Genomic DNA, 23,761 nt, shown 5'->3' on the forward strand with positions numbered 1-23,761 from the left:
CTCTATCTCTCTCTCTCCTTAAAGGGAGCAGATAGCTGCTCTGATCCCCCACTCAATTGCCGCCACTCGCCGCTTCTCCTCATTCCCCCTCCTGTGTCAGCCGCCATACCCATCCACTTTAGAGAGCACGGGCTCTGTCTCTCTACATCAGGTACCTGACTCCCGCATATTTAAGGGAGTATATAAGGCTCCCTCATGTCTCAGTTGTTACCTCAGGCCAATTGACAGATTTTTTATTTTTTTTTATCAGTCTCCATGTGCACAGCCTGTAGCACTGGCTCAAATCCGTCCCAGATAACCAGAATGTTCTAGCATATTCTAGTCCACACCACCATTTATGTATAAGTACACACATTTAATACATATTTGTGGAATAATATATCATTACAAATATTTAATCATAATCCCTATCTATGGTTAACCAGTGGTGGTTGCTCCGCTGGGGCTGCAGCGTAGATTAAAACTACCAGAGGGGAGCTGGAAAACACAATAACATTTTGTGTATATGCAAATGCTGCTTCCGGTCAGTCAACGGTAATCTCTCCGGGGATCAGCTGGGTCTTGGGGTATCACAGCCGCGAAGGATTAGCCTGTCCCCCAGACTCCTGTGTCAACTAGCTCCCATTTGCCAAAACTAGTTAATAGAAGCTAGTTGACACAGGCTCCCCTCTCCCAGCGTTGCAACCGCTGTGTCTATATAGTAGCATTCAGGTATAAGCACACAATAATATAATAAGACCACCATCAGATGAACACCGCGAGCTCTAGACAATCATAAAAAGCAATTTAATGATAATGCCTCATTAAGACCACACAGAGCTACTGTATTAAATCGATTGATTCATAGACATTCCCTTTGGAGTAAAAGTTTATTGCGATCTCCACCTCTCATAAGTAGATCCGTGTGGTCTTAATGAGGCATTATCATTAAATAGCTTTTTATGATTGTCTAGAGCTCACGGTGTTAATCTGATGGTGGTCTTATTATATATAGATTCTTGCATATTGATTTTTTTGACTGTTGTATTTTATGTAATTTTTAATTTTAATTTTTTTGTACCTATTACATCTTCTGCTATGATCCATTTGTATATTGATTATTGTGTGCTTATACCTGCATGCTACTATAAAGAAACACATACTTATTAATCGGTGTTTATTGAGGTCTTCCATAGTTTTATCTATATTTGTTGTGATAGCAGATCTTTGAATAGCGCTATTAAATTCCACGCTTTGTCCACCTTATTGATGGACACCACGTGGTATGAGGTTTGTTTATAGTTTCCATGTCTACTAAGGAGCCTGACACACTATGCCCGCTATTTGCGTACAGGCATCACATGACCTGACGTCAGATTGTTTACTGTTGCCGGGCAACAACTTTGGCACTTCGGGTTGACAAGTGGTCCCGGGGGCGCACTTCCGCCATGGTGCGGGCAGGTGTCATGCATGGTAAAAGGTGAGTCTGATTATAGTTTAGCGTGCAGGTATTTAGCTTGGGGTGAAGGTTGTTATTGCTATGCCCATGATGAAGGTTTTAGGTTAACACCGAAACGGCTGCTGTCGGATGTGCAATGCTGCATGGGGATTTGTGACCTTATACATTACATGGATGAGTATACTGCATAGCCTTTCATGTCTGGCTGAAATGTATTACTCCCTTTGGGCATACTGCAATATTGATATCCCTATATGCCTTGACCTTGTGCTGATATCCCCAATGGACTTCATATGTTCTGTTTGGTGAACATATATATATATATATGAGGTTTTGTTGAAAATCAACCACACCTGAACTTGGGGGTTCCGAGTCAAGCCGAACCCCAGCGAATTTGGATCTCAAAATGAGGCAAAAAGTCATAATCCTGAAAATGTCGGATGTAGCATATTTTAGATTGCATATAAGTCCCTCCCTGTCATATTCTACTTCCTAATCCTCCCTGAAGCAGCTCCGCCTTTGTGGGCAATGTGAAAGCACTGCACAGATCGTAAACGGTGCAGGCTTTGTTGTGTGTTAAAAATGTAAGAAATTGTTAACTTTAAAATGCATGGGGTTCCCCCCAAATCCATAACCAGCCCTAGACCTTGGAGTCTGGTCTGGTACTGGAAAAGAGGGGGGGAATGGTGTGGGGTTCCCCCTATTTTCCAATAACCAGGAGCAGGCTGAAACAGTCCTGGTGTGGGAGCAGGTCTGACACTATAGGAGGGAGACACACTAAACTGGTCAGCCCTAGGCTGAAATTCCTGGAAAGACAAGATCCCAAAAATAAAATGGGGTCTCACCATCAAGGAACAGCCAGTAGCCCAGGGTTGGTGGGTGTGGAGTTAACGTTAAAAAAAAGGTACTAATATTCTTCATTATATGCGTGATGGCACTTGTTGAACGACAAGTACCAGCATGCCCAGACATTAAGGGCCTGCTGGTACCTGTAGTCCATATGGAAAATAAAATCTTAAAATAACTACAGTGCTCGCACATCGCATGTTGTAATCTGTTATTGAAAAACAGCTTCCAAAACCAATTCATGTTTACCAAATCCTTGAAGAGAATTGGTATGAAATACAGATGGACGGGATGCCGGCTGTCAGTACACTGACAGTGGCATCTCGAAGGTTTAAATCCCGATAGGGGAACAGTGAGTACTGTTCCCCTGTCATTTTTACCTCCTAACCCTCCTTTCCTGTACCCTAATACTAACCCTCCCTACCCTGCACCCTAACCCCTCCGGTAAGTTCCTAAACCTAACCCTCCCCCCTTAGTGCCTAACTCTAACCCCCCCCCCCCTTAGTGCCTAACCCTAAACCCCCCAGGTGGTGCCTGAACCTAACTCCCCCTGCCCAGACCCTAACCTCCCCCCTCCCGCAGCCTAACTCTAACACCCCCCGGGGTGCCTAACCTAAGTCGTCATCCCCACGGCTGATACTAACCTTTCCGCAGTGTCCTTACGATCATGGTGCCGTCTGCCGGGATCCCGACGTCAGCATCCCGAATCATGTCGGGATTTCGGCGCCAGTGTTGTCTCAGCATTCGGGATTCTGATGCCGGGGTTCCAGCAGACGGCATCATACTTGTCAGGATGCTCACCGCATCCTCCTTGAAGACCTCCTCTTCATTCCAAGTAGGCAACCAATGGTCTTGTAAAATAACAAACCGAGCGGAACCCCATGGGCAGGCACTGTACAATGCCAACGTGAAATGACAGGTCACTAGTGGACACTGCTATTGAAATGAATGGGGAAGCACTGTTTGGCCAATCAGCGCTTTCCTATTCATTTCTATGGATCATTTCTATGGAGTGACCAAGAGTAACCCGGTCAGACTGTGCTGCAGGTGTGCAACAGGCCAGTCCTCAGGAATTCTTTTTATTTTGCCAAGTGTCGGTATGGTACTTGGAACCAATATGTTGTGATCGCTGAATTTTGTAATAAATTGGTGAAAGAGGGATGTGTGTGTCCCGAGGCAGGTTTGCAGTGACTTGCAGGCTATAAAGAACAATATTATTAACTATTTAATCATTATTATCCCTGCACCCACCACCACCAGGGGTGCGGCTCTTTAATCCCAGGGCTGTTTGTCCCTTGGGAGGGGGGACCCCATGTTTTTGGGATTCTGACTTTCCAAAGGATTCCAGCCCTGGGCTGACCAGTCTGGGGCTGGTTAATGCTATGGCAGGAGGACACCTAGCTGTCTGTCTCCCTGCTTTAGCGTTATCCCTCGGCTGGTTATTGCAAAATAGTGGGAACCCCATGCCTTTTTTCCCCCTATTATCTAATACCAGACAAGGCTCAGAGGTCCAGGGATGGTTATTGATTTGTGGGGGCATTTTTGTTTTTAAATGTAACTATTTAGCTGTTACAACTTACTAGCAGCATCTAAACTAGCGGCTCTGGAGAAGTGTGCTGGTAATATGTTATATTTTCTACTAGGCTTTTACTTTTAGGATATTAGTTCATGATTAATGAAAACATTCTATAGAGTCGTATAGTTTATTAAACTGCCATCCTCTCTTCCACTGCAGTACCACTATGATTCTTAGATATACTACAAATGTGTCCCACGTCATTGTTGCTGCATCACATTAAACAGCTCCTAGTCCCGTGTGAGTTTAGTCATGCCAAGCATTTTTTTGTGTGTCTTTTCGCCAAAGATGCAATTTGATATGTGGCATGTGTATGTTTTGTGTGTGACTGCAGCTGTATCTGTAAAGGAAATGCTACGTTACAGTGTCAGTGGCTGTTTTCCACACCCCGTTTCATTGTGATGATTTTACAGACTCGGTCGCACACAGAACACACACATGCCGTATATTATTGTAATTAGTGTAGTCTGCTTGTGTGTCTTATTCACATCCCATTGAGAATAAGACACATTTGCGGTGAAAAGATGCCCGATGCTGGCTGAGTCAAGTGGGAGCCGACGGCTCTCATGCGCCTTGTGTAACGCGATTCATAACACAAGGACTATAGACGAGGAAGGATATATCTGTATACTCTTTTAAACTGCCAAGTGTTTGTGCAGCTGCTCTGTCGCTTAGTTTATTCCAGGGATGTCTTAAGAGAGGAAGGGTGCCGTGTGCATTCCCCATCCGGTGCCCCCTCCTCTCTCCCCGGCAGCCAGCAGCTGACTGACACGGCTGGCCGGCCACCACAGCATCAGTAGAATCTGGGCACTAGAGTGTGCCCAGAGTCTACTGCGCATGCGCAGAACGCCGGGGAAATGGCGCGGCCGCCATTTTCCTAGTGATTTCCTCAGTATGCAAACGCAAAACGCCGGAAATTTTTTTTCATGCGTCTTGAGCAGCGCTGAGACCCCCGACGTGGGACCACAGAGAGGTAAGTTTTAGATAATATTGGTGCAGCCTGCACCCATTATAGATATGCCCCTTGTTTAGCCAGCCTGCTTGCAGCAGCATTTGGCCAATATTGGTGAAAACAATATTGTGAGCTGTGAGGTGGTCAATACTGACTGGAAATTAATGTTATTGATGTTAATAATACTGTAGGAACAAAGGTCCAAATTACATGATTTTAGCTATTTTTATAAATTTTTAAAGAAATGAATAACCAAAACACGATGAAGTTTTAGAACCAAAATAAAAATATGGGGATCTGTGCACATCTCTAATAGATAAATAGATACACATGCATATATACGCACATACATATATTGGTGTTGGTACATAATGTAGATAGTCGTCATGTTGACTTAGGTTTTGGCCCAAATGCATAAAAACGTTAACTGCAGCCTAACCCTAACAGCAGCCTAGACCTAACACAAACATGAGCTGTCGAAATTGTGCCTGTCAACATTTACAATGTCAACATTATGTCAATGTTGATATTGTTAATGTTGACTTTTTGACCATCAACATCTAAGTCGACATAATGAATGTTGACAATCAAACCATATCGACATGCTGGTAAATATATTTTGACTACATACTCATATATATACACATACAAACATGTATGTATACACATAACAATATTATTATTTTCCATGCAATACTTTCTATTTTTGGGATAGTGATTTTTTTTCATCTTATAGAAACAGGCACAATGAATTAAAATGGTATTTTACTGAATCTGTAATCGTCTTCTGCAATGGGAGGCTGTCTCAGAGCTTCTTACATTGAGATCAGACAGTCTCTGCAGTGGTGGACTGAACTAGGGACATGAAATTAATAGTTGAGTGAACAGGAGAATAGACTGACAGATATACACATTTCCAACTCCAATCTTTCCCTGACCAGGGAACGATTGAACAACTCTGCTCCTAGGTCTGCAGTGCACAAGTCAAGTGGTATAAAAATATGGCTTGTTGTGTATTATATAAAAGAAACCCTACACGGATTTGTCCCCTCGTCAGCACACACACAGTTTTATATGATGCTGTGCTTTAATTTTGTTTTCCCCAGATTGCATACAATCTGGGCAAGTAATGCAACGTGCACTATAATTGTTAAAAGCAAACGTGACTAGAATATATTACATTCTTAATCAAGGGTAGCATTAAAATGTGTTGATTTCTTCCAAATGTGTTAGTTGTAACGAATTGCATGTGCTGCATCACCTCCTTTCCTGTTTTATATATTTGTTAGTTTTATATAACTAGTTATTTTATAACAGTTTTTATATACTGTGAATTATTGCTCATTACATATTTGTGTGTCAATCATTTGTTTTTGCATTTACTATTGAATTCCAATGTAGTGTCTTTTCGGGTTCTTTTTACAGTACTGTAAAAAAAAAAAAAACCTGGAAGCTAGTGGCTATGTTTTACACAACAGCCTTTGTGGGGCAACTATCTATTCATCATTAATAATTTACATGGGCAGAGAAGTAGGTGAGCTTACAGGGCCAAAATACTCTTCAGTCTAGAACTGGTTCAACAGAATCATAAGGGCATTTTCAATTACGGGCAATATTTAAAAAAGAAATAAACGCAATGACAGCAGAGAAAATAAGACACTGTAATTTCTATAGAAATTACTGCAGCTTTTTTCTACCAGCTTCAGAGCAAGTCTAATTTTTCTTAAAATCGTTATTTTAAGAAAAAATTGTCGAGACTTTCTTCACAACCCCTGGTCACCCCCCTCTAATTACTAATTAGGCAATTGCAAGTTTTTAATTAGCCTGATTGGTCCAATAATTAGATCGCAGAGCAGCGCTGCAGCACTTGTGTGAGACATGCATGTTGCCCAGGTACAACCCTGCTTCTGGCTGTTCTGAAGGATTTACTTGCTGCCTAACCATGGAAGGAAGGAAGAAGCATGAGCCCATCCTTGGGAACTGAGCCAATAACATCCACCTGCCAGGGGGGCTGCAGCCAGAGACAGACCCCTAGCAGGGTGAGACCTTCCCAGGCTGTAGGGGTATGGTGCTTTGCTCTGGGGCAGAGACCGGGCATCAGAGAGGTATTTTTTTTATCACTGCCAACACTTTTTTTTTCTCCCCAGTGGGTTATTGCGGTAAAAACTTTGCGACCAATTTTATTAAATTGGATACAGTGGGTATCAGGAGTGCGCATACCTGCGGTAATGAAAAATTAGTTGCGATGTCTGCAGTCATTTTTACTGTAAAAATCAAGTGGCCAATTGAATATACCCCATATTATTCTGTAATACCCCTTTCACACTTACTGCAGTAACCCAGGTTATTGCATGTGAATGGGCAACAACCCAGATTATTGTGCAGTGTGAAAGGGCCAGGTTGAAATAAGCCGGGTCGAGCTACCCAGCATTTCAACCCTGGTAAAGAGCAGGCTCGCGGTGCAGTGTGAATGGGTAACCTGGGTCTATGCGACACAGGTCCTGTTCACTGCATAGGAAGAGCCGGCACTTGGAGATGATCTCTTCGGCACGTGATGGTGGTGACGTCATCGACCCGGCAATAAGTGCGACCCGGCATTCCCATGTCAAAGGGGTATAACTGAAATGTGTTACTTTTAACATGTATACATTCTTTCTATTCTTCCCAAAGTTGAACACTAAACCATCTTTGATAGTGCCATGCAACTAATTGGTGATGTACAGTAGAAAAAGTTGGGAATAAGTTGGACAGAGTGAAAACATTTCTTTGGGCTAATACCATGCTCAAAATTACTTTCATTTTACACCATCTGGCAGAGATTAGGTTTATTCACTAATCCAACACTTTTGTTTGTGTTCATGCCTGATATTTAAAAGTGCAGTGATTTTACTAGCTGGCACTGCCGTTTTAAATACCAGGCATGAACACGAACAAAAGTGTTGGGATTTACAACCCGACACTTAGTAAATAAATCCTCTGATCTCATCCTATACGTTTAATGTGATTAATCTTGTGCCTTTTAGGTGGACTACAGTGGTTAAGCACACTTAGATCTGTGTAAACCAAATCTTCAAACACACAAAGGTGCTACGTGTAATAAAAACAGGTGTTGTTCTCTCAATCTAATTATTGATTGAAGCTAAACTAAGTAGTATTTTAAGATAAAAATTAAAATGGTACTTTCCTGAAAGGGGTAGGACTAAACTAGTAGGAACGTGGAGTTTTGGGAGTTTACTTACGAATTGTTGGGTTGTACTACCCGACACTTCTGTTCGTGTTTCTGCCCGATAATTAAAAGGGGAGAGCGTTTACCAGCCGTGTCTTGTTAGTAAAAGTACTGCCCTTTTAATTATCGGGCAGAAACACGAACAAAAGTGTCGGGTTTTACAACCCGACACTTCATAAATAAACCCTTAGATGTGATGTTAACAGTTGTGCAGTGACTACCTTTACATATATTTTGACCTCACTGCAAGCCTAGGCAAATTTCCAGTTTGTGGAGGGTTGAGTGTGGGGGATCTCCAATGTGCAGGGTGCCGGCAATCTAGCTGCATTTTCTTCTTTGTATCAAGCACACATCATAAATGAGACCCATGATGCTGTATAGGGACATATTATCAATAATTGTTTTATTAAAATAATGCGAAAACAGATGTTTTCACACTTTTTCCACATTATTTTAGTATCACTTAAATGTATCAAAAGGTATTTCACCAAAATCTCCTCCATGCCCTAAAATTTGCATCCCTTCCTATTGCTAATGACTTTTCCCATACCTCTAGAGGGAATTTTGATCAGTCCAGATTTACCATGCTTCAATTGTAAACATTTTTTTTAGAGGCAGCTCTTCTAAACTAAAGCTATTGTGATACCCTATACTATGGGTTTATTCACAATGTAATCATACAATATAGTATAGCAGTAAAGATGGCAATAGTGAATCCTTTCTTATGTTTATTATACTTTGCAAGAACAAAGAAACACTTGGCATATATCAACAATGCATTTCAGTAGACAGTAACACACACATTAACACTCTTGTTTTATTTTATTTTTTCAGGAACCTGCAGATCACTAGCGAACTCTGGACTTCGAATCTGCAAACTATAAATGGGTAAGTATGCTCTAGTGGCAATTAACAAATGACTGATTTTGCAATTCCCTTAACATCTCTAAAATATATACAAAAAACCTTACGTGAGTATGATAAACGGATAAGTTTACATCAAGAATACAATTGCAAACTTGTTTTTCTATACACCTTTTTAGGAAAATGTTTTCCTCACACTACTGCACTTTACATGTCTCATACACTGCTAGTTCAGCGCTGAAATAGTTAATAGGGTGCACCCTTCGTTGCCCGGGAAATGAAGAATAGTTCTTAAACTGCTCCAGCTACAGTACTTGTCTGTATTTAATGCAATACTGTAATCCTCTGTAAATGATCCTGCTGTGATGGTGTTGGTATTACAGTCAGTTCCTTCTCTGCTTAGCAACCTTACTTCATACTCATAGTATTACAGGTGCTGGCACTGAAGTGTCCCCCTAACACTGCTGGTAACTGTTGTACCTACCCTCCAATATGCGGTATCAGGGGGTTACTCTTACTATTATGATGCAGTCTATAAACCCCACGCTGATCTCTGCAGGAACAGCTGTGCATATGTAGCGGTGGACAACTGTAGGCCTCCAGTTAATAAGCGCCAATGTCACTGAGTGTCTATTTGGGAAGTTGCAGCAGCTTTCTTACCCCTCCAGTATCAGCTCTCAACCTTTGGCTCCTTTAAAAGCTCAGTCTCTATATTTCTGCAGCTCCGCTTGAGGCACTCCCTTGGGGGTCGTCCGACACACCTCTCTTATGCTGATTGTTCTCAGAACCTCCCCATATAACACAGCTTAGTCCCATTGGATGTTCCCCGCCTCAGAGACCTCCGCTGCTCGTCCCGGAGTATGGCCGCAGACCTCAGGTAAGCATCAAGGCAGCGCAGCCCCTTCTCCTGTCCAGCTACCTCACCAACTGCTCACAGCAACTGCCATTTTTCTCTAGGTCAAATCCTTGAGCCTGCTACAGTACTCACTGGTCCCCTGATGTCCACCACCACTGAGGGGGCAGTGCAAACAGTCCCTGAACCTTAATGAAACCAGTTAAATCATGCCCTATATTAGACAATGGCAGGAGTCACATTAATATTTTACATTTCCATAGAGGCACATCAGCGTGGGTAGGAACACAGGGTGTTGGTGGGGTGCCACACTATCTTCAGATGGCATTTGAAGAGGCTTTCCTCCACTCTTCTGCTGAAAGAGGGATCATTGTAGATCCCGCCCCCGTTGTCCTGCACTGCTGTGCTAGGAACACAGGCACAGCTGACTCGATGTCATTGAATGATGAGTGAGCTGCACTGAGATCCGGCCAGCAGCTCCCCCAGTGGCATCACTGGGGTTGGTGACAACCAGTGCGCTGTATTCCTCTCCTATGAATCTACATGCACTCAGAAGACGTGCGCGCTCATGAAAGGTAAGTGTCCATCATGCTAACAAAGCCACGCCCTGATGCATGTCGTTTTGAGGGCGTGACACCCTTTCTTGTCACGCTTGGGACTTGCCCAGTGCTCCGGGAGCTGCTGGGCAGCCATCTGCTTCTCTCCAGGTACCAGGGAAGTATCTATAATGCTATAATGGGTGCAGGGTGTGCCCCGCACAGCACAACCTGCACCCATAGTATTACTTACCTCTCCGGAGTCTCACGTCGGCGCAGGGGTCCGGCGCTGTAAAAACGACTGGAAAATGGCCGCCACAGCCATTTTCCCGCCGTTTGCGCATACGCAGTACAGGGAAAATGTCCACCGCGCCAATTTTCCTGGTGACCTGCGCATACTTCTATAGACTCTGGGCACACTCTAGTGCCCAGAGTCTATAACTCCACACAGCTCAGTGCGCTGCCGGCCGCCGTACTGAGAGGAGGGGGCCTGTGTTGGAGACTGCACATGGGCCCCCTCCTCTCTAGAAACGCCTCTGCCTGGCACAGTGGCATGCACCAGCTATAAGCGCTGTTCGTCACTCGGTCACACCATCCAAGGGGGTGACACCACTATAGCAGACCAGCTCTGCACAGTTCATAGCATTGCACAGTGGGGAGAAAGGTTATAATGATGCGATTTTCAGCAAATTGTCTAATTACAACCCTGCTCTGCACACTTCTCTGGGGACGTGGAATGGGTCCAGGAGAGTTTTCTACTCTCTCAGGCATCCAAGAGAACTGCCTGAAATTCAGCAGTCTTCCAGACATTGCATAGTATAGGGAAATAAGGGCCTGATTCAGATCCGTCCGCTAGGCTGTGTTCACACGTAGCCTGCTGATGTTTGCAATGTGCGCATGCGTATAAGACGCAGTGCACGTGCGCGAACTAGTCCATGCGATCGGAAAGCATTCGTTCGCAGCACATAGCCACCTCGTCAGAATGAGTGACAGGACGAGCCATTTGTGGGTAGTGACTGGGGATGGTCGATGGAAACGGGGGTGTGGTGGTGTGAACGCAGGCGTGTCTGAGCATCTTAATGCCATTTTAGAGGCGTGCATAATTAAGAAGCAGCGTCATAATACATGTCACATGGCTGAATTACACAATGAAGCACTTGCAGTGCTTGCGGTAGGGTATGGTCAGCCACAAGTGCTGCGTATTGGATCCGATGTTACCTATTGTTGCATTCACTTCCTGGAGATGACGTGTAACAGTAAGGGAAAGTGAGCGTCTAATGACATACCACGATCGCACGCCAAGACATAGTGGGCGTGCTAATGCCTTCCCATGTGATCGCGGGATTTGCATACTTTGGCTGCGTGCGAGGGCATCTAGCGAGCGGGTCTGAATCAGGCCCTAAGGGTGGTGTAAAACTTAGTGCTAAAAGGGCATTTGGAATTTTGGATGGATTAAGAACTATATTCCAGAAATGTGAGAGAGTGCAGATCAAATACAAAATGCCCAGGTTTTATGGAATAAAACAGAAGACTTTCTCAGGACACATTTGGTCATCAATTCATTTTTGTAGCTTAGAAGATTTGTTTTTGTGCTTAGGGATACTTAAGGTTGGTAGACAGGACAGCTTTGATGTTCAAGTTTCTGATCTGTATAATGCTGGGCATACACGGCAAGATAAAATGTCTGTCAGACCGACAGACATTTTATCTGGCCGGCTGCCAGCCGCAGATGTCCGCGGCATACACTGTGAGAGAAATCTTACAGTGTATAGCCCGACATCTGCGCTCCGCCCCCGGGGGAGGAGACATTTCCCTGTTCCTTCCGTAGGAAGGAACACAGGAAATGTCTGTCTGTCGGCCGCGCTGAGCATACACTGCCCGATGCGGCCGACAGTTACCGGGTAAATATCGCATCGGACGGGCATGCTGGACAATCCAGCATGCCCAACCGAGCAATATTTAACCCTCGGTCGCCCCCCCACGCTACAATTATCGCGGCGATCCGCCGATATCGGGCGGATCGTCCCGATAATTGCAGCGTGTATGGCCAGCATAAGGATTGCATTTTGATACAGTTCCACTGTATGTGCAAGAAGCACTTTAAAATATTTTTATATACTGTAATATACAATAATAATTTGCAGACCATATACCAACCCTCCCCCCACTCTTTACAGTGAGTTCATCCCCTCTTACAGACATTACACCCCCTTCTAGACACATCGTAATCCATATCTATCCCCACCTCAAGCCTCTTCTTTATTTCACTCCTGTGTCCCCTCTCAAGTCAATTCTCTATGCTCCACATCAATCCTCAAACCCATTCACCCCCCTCCTAAGCATCATCATTGCCCACTACATAATCCCTCCCTCAACATCCCTGCGCAAAGAAGCATTCACAAGTGTTTCTTCTGAGAGGCCCACAAGAGCTTTAGCATGTTATAGATTTGAGAAAGCTCAGAAGTGTTTTAAAATATCTTGAACGTTTCACATAACAGCGTGACAAAGCACCGAGTTTGATATCAAACTTTGTAATCAATACTTTGAGACAAAGGGCCTGATTCAGAGCCGGACGCAATTAGCACTCGCTTGTCCAGAAAATAGGGGTGGCTATTCAAATGAACCGTTCGCTCTTTGCGGTCTGTTCACGCCTCTAGGTCTGAACGAGCGAACAAAACTTGCGGTCGTTTTTTTGAAAAATACGCCCCCTGGCCGCTCGCATCCTACGTCATGTCCGCTATTTATTAGATTAATCGATTACATCGACCAGGGTATGAACTTCATCGCTATTCTTGTGGTTGGTTTTTCCTACCACAATCTTGCGAGCAGTTCTGGCTATAAAATAACCCAGTGACGTTGTCAATGACGCTGCTGTTTTAATTATGTACACCCATAAAATGCCCGTTTTGACCTTTAAGCACGCCTGCGTTCGGATCTCCACTCCCCGTTTTCAAGCACCTTCCCCTGTTACCACCCACATACGCCTCTTTCTGTCACTCAAATTTTCAGGCATTCGCTATTTTTCGAGCACATGAATTTCGACCGCACTGACTGGTTCGCGCATGCGTATTACGATCCGTACGCATGCGCAGTTGGGCAAACATCGCTCGGAGCGAACAAGCGGCCGCTTACGAGTGGCTCTGAATCAGGCCCATAGTCCATTGGGAATACCAACATTTTTACTCAAATGTAGCTTCATTCGTCATTTGCATAAAAATTTGTCATGCTAGACTGAAAGGCAGCTCTCACTGAAAGCGTGTTCTCTGCTCAAGCAGAAGAGCCATTAAAGTCAATTTCTTTATGCATGCTGCTAACAATTCAGTTTTAAATCAAACACCTACATACAATATTTCATACAGTGTTATTTAATAAACCTTGCTATTTTGAGTACAATTTAAAAAAAAAAAAAATTGTTTGGTGTCTTCTTTAGAGGAAGCATATTTATTTTTTATCTTGGTCAAAAATAATTATCAGGTTAAAAAAAACTTAAGAGAGGAACTAATTAGCTAACACAGTTTTGGATTTTCAACTAACATTGGGCCTGATTCAGCAAGGATTGTAATATAGCGTACGCATGTAGTTTTCCTACGAATATATGCAAATCCCTAGTGATTGCAATGCAGCCGCACCGCTACATAAGGACGCCCACTTCACCTACACGGACATCCATAATGTTTGGCAAGACTGCGAAAACATCGGTGCAGTCGAGTACCATCGGATTCATACACACAGTTAAGGCAGGTCAGACCTTACTCAGGAATTGCTCATTTCAGCGCACGCTATGAGGCTTCAAGCTGCGTAGGGAATTGTAGTGGACAATTTATGCACGCCCATGCAACAGCATAAAACACACTGGCACGCCTGCGTTCTGCCGACAACCCTCCATCACCACCCACAAACGGCACTTCCTGTCAATCACTCTGAGATGGGTCTTCATAGTCACTGCGATTGCTGTCCCGATCGCAATGACTGGTTCGTGCATGCGCAGAATGTAACAATCGGCTGATTCCGTGTGTATAAGCAACTGCGTTCCTTGCTGAATCAGGCCCATTGTTGGGTTATTTTGCTGTTGAACAAAAGCTTTTAAAGGATTACACTATGGAGACAGGCAAATTCACCTGTAGACTAAATACTCACTGACAATTCATCATAACTTACTCAGCACACAGAACCAGAGACTTTTAGAAGTGGAGATGTTGCCCATAGCAACCAATCAGATTCTGCTGTACTTATCATTTATCTAGCACTTCCTAGAAGATAATAGCTAGAATCTGATTGGTTGCTATGGACAACATCTCCACTTCTAAAAACCCATGCTTTAGTAAATACACCCCTGAGAGTTACATCCAACTTGCAGAATAAAGCTGGACATAGACCTCTGAACAGCTGATATGGAAGAGGGGAGGAACGACCACACGATATTCAGAGCGACTCCATACATTGCACGATTTGTGGAGGTGATTTCCATTCACTACCTAGAGTCTGCTGAACAATGGTCAGGTGAATCGGACAGGTTTGAATTCCAAATGATACATACATTTATCATTCAGTTCCATGCACTGAAAGATAATTAGTGAATTGGACTATAAAGGGTTATAGAAGGGCGCTGTCATGAATTGCTGCTCCAAGCAGCTGCAGATTAGAGATAGTCAGTCTCTGAACAAATAGAAAAATACAAAGAATGCAGCACTAGATAATATAAAATATCGCAACTTTATATATAATCACATATAGAAAATTACATACATTGTAAAAACATAAATAATTAAAAGAGCAATATATATAGAGCAGGCAGTGAGGTAGTATAATGCCCTGAGACACTAGTCAATACTGAATGAGCTCAAAGCACTGGTGAATGGTGCACTTGGTACAAGTCTGCATACCCTGATACCATTTGGACACTTACTATTGGATTACAACACAACCGAGCACTGGCTTTATCTGGATATATTCCATGGTATTTGGACTTTGAGCATCTACCACCACAAGGTTTTGTTCCTCTGCGTTGGACTTTCCTCAGTGTGGGACCATCGCTAATGAAGGTTATCCTTGGAACATTTCTTAAAAGCGGGTAATTGTACTCAGTCTATTCAATGCTGGACTTGCACCAGTGCACCATTCACCAGTGCTATGAGCTCAATCACTATTGACTAGTGTCTCAGGGCATTATACTACCTCACTGCTCTATATATATTGCTCTTTTAATTATTCATGTTTTTACAATGTATGTCATTTTCTATATGTGATTATATATAAAGTTGCAATATTTTTTATTCTCTAGCGCTGCAGTCTTTGGCCCTCATTCAGAGCCACTCGCTAGCGGCAGTACGCTCGTTCCGAGCGATGTTCGCACATCTGCGCATGCGTACGGATCGTTATACGCATGCGCGAACCAGTCAGTGCGGCCGAAATTCATGTGCTCGCAATATAGCGAATGCCTGCTATTTTGAGTGACAGAATGAGGCGTATGTGGGTGGTAACAGGGGAAGGTGCTTGAAAACGGGGAGTGGAGATCAGAACGCAGGCGTGCTTAAAGGTCAAAACTGGCGTTTTATGGGTGTGCATAATTAATACAGCAGCGTCATTGACCACGTCACTGGGTTATTTTATAGCCAGAACTGCTCGCAAGATTGTGGTAGCAAAAACCAACCACAAGAATAGCGAGCAGTTCATACGCTGGTCGATGTACTCGATTAATCTAATAAATAGCGGACATGACATATGGTGCGAGCGGCCAGGGGGCGTTTGTAACAAATAAACGAGCGTATGTTTTGCTCGCTCGTTCAGACTTAGAGGTGTGAACAGACTGCAATTTGCGAACGGATCATTTGAATAGCCACCCCTTGTTTTTGAACGAACAACCGCAAATAGCGAACGGCTCTGAATCAGGCCCTTTGTATTTTACTGAAAGATAATTACTCAAACCAGTCATCTGGTTGGCTGCTCGACTATCTTGCATTGTATGACAAGCTAAAGTAAAGTGGAGCTGTATAGTTGTCAATAGACACAGAATAAGATTTATATATATACAAGTAGGTGATTGACACTTACATGGGGATATATATGTATTGTGGAAATTAATGCTGTCAACAGTCAGAGATTCAGTTATGGTTGTTTAGAAAAAGGTCAAAATTGGTATTTATTAGAAAGGATAGTATTAAAAACAAAAAGATGTATGTAATGTATGTAGTTTTATGATTTTTAAGCACAGGATACACCCAGCACTACTAAGTGAGGCTAGCTGTCCAATGATTTGGCTGAACAATTGCTAAAAAAGTCCTAATTGAAGCTCATGTACGTACAAGTGGGATACATCTTTAATATTTTGCATCACTAAATACAATTTTTTTTTTATCCATCTTAGACCAAAAACAAACATTGTATGGATCTGGAAGCGGCTTTCAAAAAAGGAGAGCAGGAGCTAACAATCAGATTAAACCCGCCATGACAGGCAGTGTGAGGGGAATGAACACCTCATTTTTTGACCATCACTCCCAAACTGGCCATGTGCCTTATTTATGTACTTCCTCCTTTCTGGCATGGTCTGTATAGTCATTTGGACTATTCTGCTTGCCCTGAAAGCTTAATTTTTGTCTTCTATCAAAGGTGCCTATTGGGGGTCTCCAAGATCCCCACCTAAGAATGAACATGCAGTCTTGGTGTGTTTTTCTATATGGACTTCCCCAGATTGCACCTGCAACTTTAAGAACACCCATCTAACTGCCAAAGGGGGTAATTTTGTAGTGACCTACATAGATGGGAGGGTTGTTCTAGAATAGGTCACCTTTTTAGAAAATAAAAATATTCTCCTCTCTCCAAATTGGCTCTTTCCTCTTTTACCCCTCTAATTATCTTCATATGTGATAATGAAATGAACACAAAAAATAGTAATTGAAAGTGTCCACTGTAGTGCAAAATTTAGGTTCAAGATTGTAATGACCTGATCATTTACAGAGGTGTGGCAGCAGGAGGCGCAGAACCTGTCACAGTCACACATGATATGTGAGCCTGTATATTGCTGATGATTCCAAACTTAATTAAACTGTGTAACTCAGGTAGTGACCTAGAGTAAGGTTGTTGAAAGAGTAGTCACAAGGAGTAGTTGATGGCATGGACATGCGCAGAAACCAGCATAGGGGGTGCCTCAAACAGACCTCTCACCCACCGTGTCATGGACTACCCCCTCCCCCTTCCCTCTTGTGGATATGCACTACTCACCGCCCAGGTCGCCCAAGTGAATAGTCTATGTCCTGGGGGGAGGAGAGTTGTCCATGACCGGGTGGGGTGGGGATGGGAGGCTAGGGGAGTCCTGTTGTGGCACCCCCTGTGCCGCTTCTGTGCATGCCTATGGGCATGGATAGGTAACACCTTATAATAATCCACTGTGTGACTAATGAACACAAGTATACACGATACGTTGTAGTCAAATAAACACTGCCTGGAGTAGAACGGCTTTATCTTTACATGGATAAAACACTGTAAATAGTGGGCTCTAAACAGTAAGACGGCGCTAGATCATTTTTTTAAGGTAATATAATTAACTGCTTAATGGATGACAACCATGTAATAACATTAAAGTACATTGTTCATCTTGTAATGAATGAGCTGCATAGATTAACATAATATCGTATGTAGCATTATTATAAAAGTATATTATACAATAACTTGGCATGAATGTATACCACACCAATTTATAATTGAGACATTCACTTTTGCCCGTTTTTCTACCTGTATGATAATAGGTCCTCATGACGTGAGCCCTTATTTCTGCTTTGAAGAGATTCCATAGTTATTCAAGCTGGATTACTATAGAAAGCATGAAGCCTAATAGTGCAGACAGTTGCCACTGCCCCACCGCCTGTTACCCCCTGTTACATAGACAAATTATTTTATTTTAATGTCCAACTATGTTAAACTATTGTGTGTGATGGGGGCTGGGCAGAGCGTCTGCACCATTCTGAGCTCTACAATCTATAATCATCCAGACAGAAATAAGAGGGGTCCTGGTCCTGGGAAGCATGTGTGAGATATGCCCACAAGCACAAGTGTACATCTCAACCCTATATGAGATAATTCTATCCCAATGCACAAGAGTCCACAACATAAAAAAGAGCCCCAGAGATGTGATCATCCATTTGTAAATAATATATCATTGTGCCCAAAATGAGCCACACAGAATTGCATAGTATAGTGACATTATATCTAATTTTATGCAAAATACCAAATCTATATAAAAATATATATATATATAAATCCCACATAGCTGCAGCACTCCTGGATATGCATACTCAGTTTACCACTTGATATGAACTAACACTAAAAAAAACAATCTCATAATTTGATTTCTGAATTAGTTCGACATAATGACGTGTTATAAATCTGTATTATCTCCCCTGAGAATGCTGTACTATAAAACTGTCCACATAGCACAGAATGAGCTAATATACTAAAATATTAAAATTTTATATACTTGTTGGGTAATTAGCTGCAAATTTTACTATAATGTAAAGCAAGAACTCAGCAGATATAAAATAATTCATAGTGAATAAGAACATATTACCCACAGATAATGTCATGTTTAGAAAGTCAGGAACTAGGGAGTTAGTTTGATCAAAATGATACCAATTCTGTTTAAATAGCAATACAGTAAATGTGTTCTTACCTTTATAAGCTTGCATCGAATCTGAGCGGAGACCATATGGCTATTCCTTAAGTTACCTACTCTGAACATCAAACACAATTTGCCATCACGCTGGGAGATGACAGCATTGTGGCTGAACATTAGAGTCTCTGCTCTCTTCTTTGGCTGTGACATCTTTATAAACATACAGCCTATGAGGAATGCATCAACAATAGATCCCAGCAAGGACTGAAACAAAAAGAGTATGATCCCTTCAGGGCACTTCTCTGTGATGTACCTGAAACCATACCCAATAGTAGCCTCTGTCTCTATAAAGAAGAGGAACGCAGATGGGAAGTTGTAGACATTGGCAACACATGGAGTGTAATTATCATCGTGAACCCTATTTATGTCACCTCGGATGTAGGCAATAATCCACCACATTGAAGCCATCACGAGCCAAGCCACAGTGTACGTTAAAATAAATATTAACAGGTTCCATCTCCATTTGAGGTCCACCAAGGTGGTGAAGAGGTCCGACAAGTATCTACTGGACTCTCCTCCTAGATTCCCATGCTGAACGTTACAACGTCCATTCTTGTCTACAAACCTCTGCCTTTTTCTTTTAACAGAAGGAAAGAATCCACCTCCCACTGTAGTTGTTACGACGTGGTATTCTTCACCAAATTTCCTTCTCAATGCCGACATCTTTTTTTATTTTCCTGGGGTCAAACTGTTAGTGTCCGCTTGAAAGTTTTTTTTTTCTGTCAACCCTGCATATAATTCTTATTTGTCTGCATCTCTAGAACTGTTGTCATTCAGCAACTGGGCACAGAGTTCTGAGAAATCTTTGTATGAATCGCCCTGTTTAGTCAGGCTGGTTGCTTATCCCTTTAGCTGAGAGCTCTGAATGTGTGCATGGAATAGGAGGATACTGTTCACAGCCTGCTCAAGAGAGCGCAATGTGGACGTGTTCTGTGTGCTTGCCTGAAGCCAATCATTGGAATTCCAGTATGGAAAAAGTAATCAAATATGTATATAGTGATCCACTAGGTGGTGCTGTAGATACAGATATCTGTGTGAATGTATCTGGAAAGAATGACTGTAAAAAACCTTTAAAACACAATACAGGACAATTGTTTCATTACACAGATACTGTATGTTGTCCAACTTAGATTGTTTCTAACAATGTATAGTATTGTTTTCTGCCCATCTGTATGTACTATTCTAAAAATTTAACAGTACTGTATTCAATTATTTAGATTATAAATAGCATTAATAAAAATATGTGTGTGTGCGCGTGTTTAATAATATGTACATTGATATACTGTAAGTACACACATACACGTTTTACTGCACCTCATATTTGATAGATATTTTAAAGAAAACAGACATAAATTCATGTGCATCAAATTTAAATTGTTGTCATGTAATACTGAGTCATAAATGTGCCAAACAAGACTGGCTGTGGGACATACAGATACAGTGATCAATGAATAAAACATATGTAAGAACACAGAAGCAATATGGAATTTACACAGCAGCCAGGTTATTTAATGGTCCAGATACTCCAGCCAGAAAGCCCCCAAATTGTGGCCAAAGACAAAAATCTTTCTGGCTTTCCGTGAAGCTATTATTGTAGTATGGTAAATCTGGTTACCTTATCTTAAAGGAGGTTTTCCACCTTCAAAGGACATTAATATGTTCATGCTGTCTGGCAACTCCTACAAAATACATTGCTTTGTCAGTCTAGCTTCGGTCTGTGCATTTTCAGCCATGTCTTTATATTATCACAGTTGATTGTTTTACATCTCCATTGACACAACTCTGTTGCGTTCTCCGCATTGTATGTAGTTGTACCCAAGGAATAGCTTTGTACCATATCCCATTATGTTAAAAATAAATTGCGCTGCCTGTTCCTTTAAAGGAATGGCTGAAATTTACAGAAGAAAGCCAGAAAGATAAAGCAATATGTTTAGTAAAAGCTACAGGAGGATACAGTACAGTATATACTTGTACAAGCCAGTAAATGAAAGTTATCTTAAGATGCTAACCTAAAACCCTTTTCCTATTAAGCAATTCTGCAAATCAATGTGACAGGAATACATATATTTTGTTCATATATGTGTGTAGTGAGTCATGCAATGCGATTGCACCTAGCCACGATTCGATAGTAAAACCATCGCAATGGTTATACTTTCACATGAAAAGGGGGTAGAGCCTGTGTGAAAGGGACGGAACCTCACGGCTCCCCCGTCTGCGTCACTGTGGTGTCGTGCCCAGCACTCTCTGAGATGCTGAGCTGCCCCCAGGCTCCCCCTACACAGAGAATAGATGATACGCACGGCATCTATTCTCACAGCCAACCATCGGATGGACATCAGAAAGCTGCGTCCAATGGCTGGCAACCATCGAATTCCCGGTATTCGATGGAACGAGTATTTCCATTGAATCAGGAAACATCGATGGCTGCTAACATCCAGCTTTACGCAGAAGGTGCCAGTCCCTACATAGTGATGAGTTGCCAGCTGCTGGTGTTTGCAGGTAAACCACCTATCCTGTTACACAGTGATTTACAAGACCACAGTGTCCTGTTGTCCACAGCAGACACTCCTCACCTGTTTCTTCTTTGTGTATTTCCTCTGTCTGCATCTTCCCTCCTCAGTGCTGCTGCTGAGCTCCGATGGTTAGGTCTCCGATGCCTAAGTACTTCCTCGACTGGTCACCTGATCATCAGAGGTGTCCATCAGAGCTCAAGGTACGCCCCCTCACAGTGAGGCATGCCTCCATCTCTGTTTTACTGGCTGCTTTGTGGCCCAGCCCCCAGGTCCAGGCAGTGTTTGAGCTATCAGAGTTGAGGCTGTGCTCTTATTGCCTCATCTCTCGTCTCTCTTTGTATTTCCAGGAGGTGCTGCAATTTTGGTGAGTTTTGCCCATAAAACTTATCAAAACAATACAAAGGAAATATTTATAAGTTATAAATATCATGTTTGTATTATCCTAATAATTTTTATAGTCAAAACTCTGCACGTCCCTGGTTTACTGTGGTACATAGAAATACAGGCAGTTATTGACAGTGTTTACCCACATTTGCAATGCACTTTGTACATGCTTCATGTGGTAAATGCAAGCAACACAGTGTACTGGCACATTGAGGAAACTGCTATTCTATGACTTAATACTACATTTGTTATTTTACATGAAAGCACATACTGTACATTTGTGGCTCAGGATGGAGTGCTCTGCAGGGTTTCAAAAGTTTGCTCTGACTTTATCTCGTCCTGTTACTCACAATAGAAAGTACTTGCAACACCAAATTAAGGCAAGTCATTATTTGTTACTGAATGCACTTTCTGTGCATGGCCTGGGGAGACTCTGCCAGGATCCTAGACATATAATGACTGCCTTAAGGTGGGTACACACTATACAGATATATCTGCAGATGATGGTTGTTCGTACACACTGAACAACTATCATCTGTGCCTGCCCGCAGGTCCTGGCAACCAGGGGGCGTGTCCCGGCAGGCGGGGGCGTGTCCCGCCCCCCTCCTCGCGGCAGCCACTGTGTTTGTACGGGCAGTCTGCCGACTGCCCGTAAACACCTGCCGATGGACAGGTATGTCTTCAGACATATCTGTCCTTCAGCTGTGCAGTACAGCCAATGCGATATGTCGGTGAACGCCGATGTTCACCAACATATCGCGGGTACACACTGCCCGACAGGCAGCAGATACATTGGCCAATCAATTGATCGGCCAATATATCTGTCAGTGTGTACCCAGCTTTACACTCATCAAACATTATGTGTCCTGAAGTTTGCTAATGAAATAAAATCATTCCTAGGATTTATTTTTGGCTTCAAATAAAGTAAAACCTTATACAACTTAAAATATAATATTTCTAGTGATTCTTTGTGTGGCAAATGGTGCTTCCCTAAGTAGGTAATTGTAAGCTTTGTTTTTGAGCAAAAATTTCAAATGATAATGAATACAGAAGCATGGGATATAAATATAAAATGAAGAGAGTGATAGAACAGTGGAAGACAAGTACTGAGTTCTTGACAGATGGATGTGCATTAATCAAAGGCTTGGGTAAACAGATGAATGTTAAGTCTGTTTTTTTTTTTTTAATAGTTCCAAGGATGAGGCCTCTCGGACTGTACAGAACAGGGAGTTCCAAAGGGAACGTGGGAGTGTAGGGGTTAGAGGCACGGGCAGTAAAGCAAAAAGACAGATCCTGTTAATTGTTGGAAAGCTGTTCATTTAGATCCGAACATAACCGAATAGAACCGAACTGCTCATCTCTAATCTTAAAGTCTTCTGAAATTATACAACAGGTACATTTTGAGGTAAACTACACATGTAGCAATAATATTAACAGAGAAGGTTGGTGTGAATGTCTCACACAATGGGAGTTGTCCCAAATACACTGGAAATTCTGCCAGTCCTTCTGCACAACTTCCACTAAACCGGCTTTTGCACACTAATGATTTGCATTGTATCTGAGAAAGTTCCCACTTACTTCCTTGTCACTATGATTGTGTCAGATCTTGAGAAAAAGAAACAGATTTTGTAAACCTGTAATTGGATATTTCTGGTGTAAATGACACATGACAAACATGTGAAGTACAGAGGTACAAGGCACCCACCTAACATGATGTAAACAAAAGTAACACATGTTACTGAAGTGTTACTGTATATAGGGGTGGGGGGGGATAGATTGGGGCAGTTAAGTTTTTGTAATCAAAACAGGATTTGTTACCCAAATGCTACATATTTAACCAACCTAAATCTATCTATCTATCTATCTATCTATCTATCTATCTATCTATCACATTTAAAACAATGAACA

General features: G+C 42.4%; 2 protein-coding genes across 10 annotated transcripts in view; one reads left to right on the forward strand and one right to left on the reverse strand.

Moving 5' to 3' along the window:
- Positions 1-19,837, reverse strand: part of LOC148515002 (G protein-activated inward rectifier potassium channel 1-like) — a 46,533-nt gene extending 26,696 nt beyond the window's left edge. The window contains exon 1 of the mRNA XM_088480710.1: positions 18,954-19,837. Within this exon, the coding sequence (XP_088336836.1) occupies positions 18,954-19,619 (666 nt within the window). The 5' untranslated portion in view covers positions 19,620-19,837. The remainder of the gene's footprint in view (positions 1-18,953) is intronic.
- The window catches only part of LOC148515003 (uncharacterized), a 67,901-nt gene that overhangs the window by 317 nt on the left and 43,823 nt on the right, over positions 1-23,761 (forward strand). For 7 of the 9 annotated variants that reach the window (XR_015879439.1, XR_015879440.1, XM_088480714.1 and 4 more), the window contains exon 2: positions 8,873-8,926. Coding sequence is in view for 6 of the 9 variants with exons in the window: in XM_088480714.1 (XP_088336840.1) it covers positions 8,873-8,926 (54 nt within the window). In the remaining 3 variants the exon portion in view is untranslated. Of the gene's footprint in view, positions 1-26; positions 152-1,377; positions 1,460-8,872; positions 8,927-23,761 lie in introns of those variants that run through there. The other 2 variants (XR_015879441.1, XM_088480719.1) reach the window with 2 other exon arrangements.

Source organism: Taudactylus pleione, unplaced genomic scaffold (genome assembly GCF_031769625.1).
Source record: "Taudactylus pleione unplaced genomic scaffold, aTauple2 ptg000256l, whole genome shotgun sequence".
Lineage (NCBI taxonomy): Eukaryota > Metazoa > Chordata > Amphibia > Anura > Myobatrachidae > Taudactylus > Taudactylus pleione.